The 8,964-nt window shown below is 37.3% G+C and overlaps 1 protein-coding gene and 1 long non-coding RNA gene across 2 annotated transcripts; both read right to left on the reverse strand.

Annotated features, from left to right (window-relative positions):
- Positions 1 to 329: 329 nt before the first annotated feature.
- On the reverse strand, positions 330 to 2,797 carry LOC132614785 (uncharacterized). The gene is made up of 2 exons (XR_009572445.1): positions 2,402 to 2,797; positions 330 to 656 (listed from the first exon to the last, which is right to left on the reverse strand). It is a non-coding gene; the product is annotated as an uncharacterized LOC132614785 (long non-coding RNA).
- A 1,890-nt stretch (positions 2,798 to 4,687) lies between these two features.
- Positions 4,688 to 5,137, reverse strand: LOC132612793 (small ribosomal subunit protein uS3c-like). Its single transcript, XM_060326883.1, has 2 exons — positions 5,053 to 5,137; positions 4,688 to 4,962 (listed from the first exon to the last, which is right to left on the reverse strand). The coding sequence occupies exons 1-2, from the start codon at positions 5,135 to 5,137 to the stop codon at positions 4,688 to 4,690; spliced, it is 360 nt and encodes a 119-aa protein (XP_060182866.1).
- Between the last annotated feature and the right edge of the window lie 3,827 nt (positions 5,138 to 8,964).

Here is an 8,964-nt window from a genome sequence, read left to right on the forward strand (position 1 = left end):
AATCGAAGCAATTGGATGTCCAACTCGGGCCTTGGTCCATTCTCAGCCTCGGTAAAGTCCATTGTAGCATCCCTTTTGGAAGGACACCACTTACAAAATAAAATCTAATTTCACACAAAAAAATTTAATACCGAAAAAAGGCCCATGCGAAAAAAAGTTGAAAGTGCGGCATTCTTTTTTTTTTTGCGCCCTCCGAAAAATTCTTGGATGCAATACAATATCAGAATATCATTTTAAAATGGTAATTCCCTTCTCAACTGGTCAACACATTTAAGAAATTTCGTTTTGAAATTTTATTTCCAAATCAACACCATTGCGGGTCCATAAGATACACAAAACTTAAACTAGTAATTTTCACTAAACTATTATCATCATTTGTACATAATTACAAGACAAAATATAAACCCAATACATGGCATGACTTGGGTTAAAAGCACACCCTAAAATAGCAAAACAAGTCACCAAGCTCAAGTTACAAGCATATGGTCTTGTTTTCCACAAGCCTTCAAAATTTCATACATAAGTGCCACACATGTATCATGTACAAGTCCCCAAAAATTTACAAAAACTAGATGCATATGCAGATGTGATCTTCACAAGGGCTCCCAAAAAGTCTACTCCAAATGGCCATCTTCATATCTCATCTCGCACATTACCTACGATAGAAAACAACTATCGCTAAGCATAAAGCTTAGTGGTGTATAAACTTTGGGCTTGAAGCCATTAAATTCTCCAATTCTCTTGTTCGTCGTAGGTGGCTCAATAAGGTAACAATAAGCCCAAGTGAACAAGTATATCAAAGTGTCGAATACAAACCTTGAAGAGTTTCAAAATATCAATACTAATATTCTAAGGCTCAAGTATCAAGAAAGCTTATAATTCAATTCAAGAGAGTTGTCAAATAATCAATTTCGCCCAATATGTACGTCATGCCATCACACTAAGCACAATCAATATCAAGACGGGTCGAAGCCCCGAAATCAAGAAGGACCAAATCCCATATCAAGAAGGGTCGTCACCCAATATCAAGAGAATCAAGAACCATGTTGAAAGTGGTTTTCCACTCGTACTCGAAAATGGACGAAAATCCATCGTCAAGACGAAATGTAAATCCAAAGTCAAGATGGGCAAGATCCGAATCGAGGGGCATGCCAATATCGATGACAAGTCACCGTAACAAGAAGGACAAGGTCCCAACAAGAATGCCAAATGATCAAACAATTCGTACAAGTGGGCGATTTAGCGAAAGATTTGCAATACTTGAGATAATAATCATACCATAATATAGGACGAAGAGTAAGGAAACAGCCCATCAAGATACTACAAAATTTCAGAAAATAAAATAATTCAAGTTCAAGTTTATACACGAACCTTGGCGTTTTACCATACAACAAGTTTTACCATAACTCGAGGAGTTCAAATCATCTACGCCATAGACCAACCAAAGTCCACTTCGTCAAACAATTCCTCTTAGCTTGTACAAGAGCATATACACCTTAAATACACAATCAAATATCTACTTAAGTTCAAAAGTCTCAGCGTATCGAAACTAAACATGAAATCAATGAAAATCAGCCCAAACTATCAAAACAGGAATTCTGGACAGCACTACTGTCTTGTATTGTTGCTTAGTTTCGAAGGGGTAAATGGGGGAAATAGACTTTATGCCCTCAATGAAAGTTGTAGATATATGTCTTAGGGTCTCATACAATTTTGAATCACCCCTACAGAAATTTTGTACAAAAAGATATGCTCAAAATACTAACAGCAGTCCATGTAGGATTTTCAAAACAAAATCTGGGCAGGACCTCCCCTGTACTTCATCACCCCTTTTCGAGTAGATAAAGGCAAAATTGGGTTTTAGATCCTGAATGAAAGTTTTAGGTCTATGAAATAACTTTCTAGAACATCTTGAATCACTCAAAACGGAGCTTTACACAAGGAGTTAGGCTAAAAACACTAACAGCAGTCCCATCCAAAAACGGGTTTGCAAAACAAAAATCTGGGCAGCAACTCCCTTGATATTCCAGCCCACAAAATAGTTCATAACAACCACCAAACAGTCTCAAAATATTGTCACAAAACAATCACAAAATCATATAAAACAACCCCAAAATATTGTCACAAAACAGCCACAAAAATCATACAAAACAGCCCATTATACGCTTTGTATACGATATTTTCATACACTTTATTCTCCCAATTTCGAAAACAGCAACTTATCAACAATCATTATACATCATAACTCAACTAATTCCACCCATTTAATTCAACTAAAACAGCCCCTAATCCATAAATCTCAACAAGGCAATAAACAAGTTTATAACGCTATTTTCTCCGTTCTAATCCGTTAAATCTCTAAATAAACTTGTTAACAATGAAAAAGGAACCTCAATCTTACCTTAAGTATGCAGCAACCAAGTCAACACTCTCCTTCTTAGCTGATTTCTGGCTCAAACTGAAGGCAATGCAACGTACAACATTTTTCTCTTCACGAGCTTCAGAATTCGGGGCTCCGATTTTGGTCCAAAATGGCTTTTCTTAGCCTAGGAGTTCTCTCTCTCTCTCTCTCTCTCTCTAAAATGTTCTGGATATTTCTTGGTCTGGAAATGAAGAAGGGAGGCTGAAAATATCCCTTAAATGTCAAGGAAATGGGCCTGACCCTACTTGGAATCGGGTTGGGTCGAATTCACTGCCCAGCTTGACCTTTCTGCCTTAAAACGTCCATAACTCTTTATCCCGATGTCACATACAGGCCCACGACCTATGGTTGGAAAGGTATTTCAATTATCTACAACTTTCATTTTGGGAGTTTTCCCAGATTCTCAAACACTGATGGGGTTATGGCCTCCCGAAGTCAGATCACCCGAAAACGTAACTAAAAAAATATACATTTTTTTTTCTTCTTAAAAAAAAAATTGGGGTGTTACGGAAAAAACATATTGGGGTGTTACATCCATCTTGTTGCAATAGGAATGAACAAAAACAAATAAGTTTTGGCTAATGTGATAAAGATACCAGTTAGTGTTCCAAAGACTTTACCCCTTTTATTTATGCCAAATAGCTCAGGAACAAATACGTACGGAATAGAAAGATTCCAACCTCCCAAGTAAAGAACTGTTACAAATAATGAAGAAACTAGTAGATTCAGATATGAAGCAATGTAAAATAAACCAAATTTGATACCTGAATATTCGGTTTGATACCCTGTTACTAATTCTTCTTTTGCTTCTGGTAAATCAAAAGGTAATCTTTCACACTCGGCTAGAGAAGAAATTAGAAAAACGATAAACCCGATGGGTTGACGCCACAAATTCCACCCCCCAAAAACCATATTTTGACTGGGCTTCCACTATATCAACTGCACTTGGACTATTAGATAATCATAGTTGACGATAACATCACTGTGTCCATCACTATTACAGAACCGTACGTGAGATTTTCACCTCATACGCCTCCTCAGAGGTCACAAATAAATTTAAGGGCCCTTTCCTATTCTTTATCTTTATATGTTTGTCAGATAGAGTCAAAATCTATCCTAAGGTCCCAAATTAGACCAATGGCATTCGGTTTGCTATATTTAAAACTAATAAATAAATGCTTCTAAATTGATCTCATCTTTTAAGAATTTTAATTTTTCTTTGTTGATTAATAACCTTATCATTAAATAAAATGCGCTTTATAGCAATATCACATATACATTTCAACCTCGAATTTTCAATTATGAAAAAAAAAAATTAGAGAGTCCATTAGTTCACGAATCATGATAAAAATTTTCTCTCTCTAAATAGAATTCAAAATTGAATTATAGGAAAGAAAGAATAAAAAAAAAGGAAGAAAAAAACAAGACATCCCTCCTTTTTTCTTTTGCAATTAGATTCTTTTCTTTCTATTTCAATTTATTTTATTTCATTCCTATTCTCCTTTCTCAGAAAAAAGGCCTTTAACCAAAGTAAAAGATTACTTTGTTCTTGATAGTTATTTACTTACTCAGTCGATAGGAACATACTCTGGATCAGAATCATGGGGAGTACTTCTTGATCATTTCTATGAACGTAAAGCCCCAATTCGAATTCTTTTTATGTACAGAAGTATCCTCTTGGATAACTTACATAATCTCAATTACTAATCCTTTGTGTATCTTGGTCTTCCTAACCATCCACTCATTTTTGCTTTCAACCTCCCGTTGTGGAAATCCATCTATGGTAATAGACAATAAAAACTCCATACAGTTGATCTTTTGAACCCGCTTCAAGCTATCATGACAATTCACCAATCTTAGGGTAAATAATTTCTATTGCTTATGTTTACTTTTTTCACCAATTGATTCTTGTACATAGGAAATGAGACTCAGCCTTTTTACTGCAAATTTAGAAGCCGTTTTCTTTCACTCATATAACTATCTGGTTTAGTTCATCAAATTATTATTTTTAAAATAAATTGTGTTCTACCAGGCCAGGCCTGTCAGAACTTTTTTATTAATAAATGAATAATGTAAAAAAAACAAAAAAACAGTCTATTACAGCATGTCTATAATATGAACTAGCTAAGATTAAAAAACTAAGAGACAGTTCTCTAGTTCTATCCTGTGAGCCTAAACTAGTATGCCCTTTGTGATCATGTTGAACCAGATTTGATGATAGCCCAAGTCTGTGCACACACTATATGATTATCCATATATGTAGTATCATTGTTGATGATCAATCTGTTGAATCCTCCTTGTTCTAATCCTCAACTGAGGCAGTTGTAATTTGTCCATATTGAGAATTCTTCTTCCTTCTGATGCCATGAGTATAAAGTCATGAACTTTGATTCCTGCATGATCCAAAGCCTGGTTTGCTAGAAAGTCTGCCAACCTGTTGCCTTCTCTGAATATATGGTTAATCTGTACCTGCATAGCTCTCATATCCTGTTTGATCTCTTCAATCTGATTCCTCAATTCCCATGGAGTGGTCCATGTATCTTGTAAGATGTTTAGGAGGACAAGTGAAGTTCATCAAATTAAATGCTAAATAAAAATGAAAATATATATATTCAATCAAATCTTTTTACCCTTGTTTCCATAAGGTTTTGCAATTCTGGTGACAGCAATGTTCAGTTTTCGGTTTACACAATTAAATTCTTTTTGTAAGGTCATTTGTAATTCTTCGATTCCGCGCGGTTGTTGGAGTTATCTCATCATTTCTATCCAGTCCCAATAGGCTTGATGTTAAGAAAGAATCTCTTGCAGGAAGGTTGGCTAGAGATTTCTTGTAAAAACACTAGCCCTGCTGAGTTCATACTCTCATAACTCAAGTTGGATAACTTTCAAACAGTTCAAAGAAAAATCTTTCGGCAATTTCATTTATTGAGCGGTCTTTCCTGCTTTTTTGTTTGTCTCGTTTAAAATTGATTTGGATTCTTCAGTCTGATCCAATTATTAAGACAATTAAAAAGTTTTTTTCCTTGTCATTGACATAACAGATGTCGTTTCTAGTCTATCTCTTTCTATTTCTTTTCTATACATGGAAAGTTCAAAAATCATCATATAATAATCCAGAAAGAAGTTTCGAAATAACAGTTTTGCTTGACTATGACTTTTTATGTTTAAAACTTATTTATGTTTTTTTATTAGTATTTAGGTTTTCGAAATTCCATTAGTATTTAAATGCCGAACGAAATAAAAATCTTCTTAATATCTCATTTCAATCTTATAACAAAAATTATTTTAGGGGAAAGGCATAATCCTCCAATTTTTTATCTTCCAGTATATTTTGTAATTGATCAATTACCTCTGGACTTGTTTGAAACTAAAAAAATCTCATCTCAAACAGGTAGGGGAGTAATAGGTCCCTTGTAAAATATAGATGTGTAACTGAGAATTTTGTACCATCTATCTCTATCTATATAAAATAGAAGAGGCAAAAGAATAGTATGATGTCGTCATCAGAAAAATCAAAATTTAAAAATACAAAATAAAAATAATAAAAACTGTAAGAAGTCAGCAAAATGAAAAGAAAAAAAAATAAACTGCAATAGCAGTTTTCCCTATTCTGCCACATAGACTGTTGGATAGGAGAGGAAATAAGATCTCTTGGCCTCTTTAAATTTGAACAGAAGAAAACGTCTTTTTCATATCTCTCATATGTTTTTTTCAGATATCTTATGTGTAAAAAAATGAAAATCTCTTGTAAAAAAGTCATAAAACTAAAAAAAATGTTTGTAAAGGGCCAAAATCAATTTCTCCCGATAGTTAGAGTTTTTTTAACGGTGATAATTTTTTGTTCAAAATATGTCTTTCAAGTATTTGGACTCTTTTTAAAAAAAAAAAAAAAAAAGTGCATATGACTACTATTCAGTAATTATTTAAAATTTATAATTTGCCGAAGATAGTCAGTAACCTCTTGGAAGTGCTCAAAACTCACGATGTCAACTTCTATTTCTCTTATCAACACACTGATAGCCGGTGACCATCTTTCAATCTTTCTACTGGTATTTACAAAAATTCAAGGATTCAAATTTCGAGATTGTGGTTGGTGAAGTTTGATTCTTTTTCCAATTAAATATAACTCTGAAAACTATTCTTTTGATCAACCATATTCTTAGTTCCTCAATTTCTGACTCGAAAAGGCACAAATTAAATCTCCAGCAAATTTCTTGGCAGTCTCTATTTTCGACGGATTTCATCGGTAAGATTTCTCCCTCTACTGTGTGTCATGACCCAACCCGCCATGACTGGCACCAAACTAAATCCTAGTGGGCGAACCAACACACAAGATATCTATTCATTCAAGTCTGATTTTATATTAACCAAGTCAAGCGATTATACTCATTCACGCATCAAATAAACTAAGTAAGTCATGCCATAAAATACTGAAATAAGTGCGGAAGTTCTAACTATTACAGAAACCCCAAAATCCGAAAGTCATCGTACAGGACTCTAATCTAAAACATGTCTAAGAACTGAAAACTAGACATGCTTTCTCCTATGTAAATCACAAAACATACAATCAACTAACCAAAGTCTAACTCAAGTAGACCGTAAACTACCTCAAAGTAGAGCTGGAACAATGCAAGTCACTCTGCTACAGCCTTTCCTTTTCTCAAAGCCTCGGAACTCTCAATGTCTAGAAATAGAAGGCTCAATGAGTCATAATACTCTAAGCACAAGTCTCAAAGCAAGAATACCCTTCCCTTACCCCATTCCAAGGGGTGGATGATTTTCTAGGTGATAAACAACCTATCAAGGCCCTTAGTAATCATTAATCATCAATTTATATCAAGGCCTAAGGTTACCCTTCCACTCGAGGCTAGGTGCCCCGGGCATGGCTAGTGTAACAGTCTTAGAATGGCAATCAAGTATAGCATAATGCGGGGATAACCAACTCATACGCAAAATAACATCAAAGTATACCATGTCTAAGATCATCAAATCCGCCCAAGTACTATACCCCATAAAAGTAATTGCACATGCAGGGTAAACGCTATTCACTACCATAGAGTCCCCAACCGGAGTAGATACATATATAAGGGCATCAAGGGTATCACACATCATATCCAGACCTATAGAAAAATATATAAACATATAGGAAAAAGTAGAGCCCGGATCAAACAAAACAGTACCCATACGATTATAAACTGAGATAGTACCAGTGATAATTGCATCGGAGGCCTCAGCCTCGATCGCGCCCTCTCGTCACCTGTGAACCACCGCGATTACCATTACAAGTCTGAGCCCCGCCCCAGCCGGGCTGCTGTCCGCCTCTACCTGCTTGAGAACCGCCTCGGTTAGGCCGGGCACCACCCCTACCAGTGGTGTGGCCACCCTACCCTAGCGGTGCGCGATCCTTACCTCCACGATCTGGTGCAAACGGAGCTCGGGGAGCCTGATACTGATTACCCTGCCCACTCTATCTAAGTCTGGGGCAATACCTCTTGATATGCCCTATCTCACCACACTCGAAGCAAGAACGATCCAGCGTATGCCGCTGAACAGAAGTTGATCAAGCAGTATAGCCTCCATGCTGACCGGAAGCCTGATAATTTGCCCCTGATGGGCCCCGAGCTAACACCTGCATTGTGGACTGAGCCGGACGCCCTAAGTATACCTGTGAACTCTGACCCCTCGAGAAGGAGTTGCTGAACATTCCACCCCTACGGGCCTTCTTCTCTCCCTGCTTCGCATGACTCTCCTGCCTAATACCCTCAACAATACATATATGTTCCACTATTTCCTGATATGAAGCCCCAGTGGCTACAAGCTGAAGAGCCGATAACTGAAGCCCAGTGTTCAACCCCTTCACGAACCGTTGTATCCTCTCCCCCTCATTGGGCAGCAACTGAAGAGCATAACGGGAAAGAGAATAGAAACGGGACTCATACACAGCAACCGATGAGTTCCCCTGATCAATAATAGCGAACTCATCCTTTCTTCGGTCCCTCAGAGTACGCGGAACGTATTTATCCAGAAACACATAGTAAAACTGAATCCAAGTCAACGGAGAAGACCCGACTGGCCTACACTCTACATAAGCCCTCCACCAAAGCTTGGCATCACCCAAGAACTGGAAGGTCACAAACTCTACCCTGTACTTATCCACAGCTCTCATCTTATGTAGTCTCTCGTGACAGTCGATGATGAACTCATATGCGTCTTGTGACTCAATACCGTAGAATACATGAGGCTTCATTTTAGTAACCTCCAAAACAGATCATGTTCCTCGCCAGTCATCACCGGCCCTGTAACTGGCCTCGGAAAGGCCTTAAAACCTGAAACTTTCTCCAAACGAGGTGCCACTACTGCTGCATGCTGAACCCCCGAAACCTGTGCTATGTCCGAACTTGGGGTCGCTACCCCTACACCCTTACCTACTGGACCGGCTGGTATAGCCCCGGCCTGTGCTAACCCATACAACCAATTAAGCACCTGTGCCATCGCATTTGGTATACCCTAAGCAGCTGCAACTCCTGGTGGAACTGGTACTG

The sequence above is a fragment of the Lycium barbarum genome, chromosome 10 (genome assembly GCF_019175385.1).
Source record: "Lycium barbarum isolate Lr01 chromosome 10, ASM1917538v2, whole genome shotgun sequence".
Classification (NCBI taxonomy): domain Eukaryota; kingdom Viridiplantae; phylum Streptophyta; class Magnoliopsida; order Solanales; family Solanaceae; genus Lycium; species Lycium barbarum.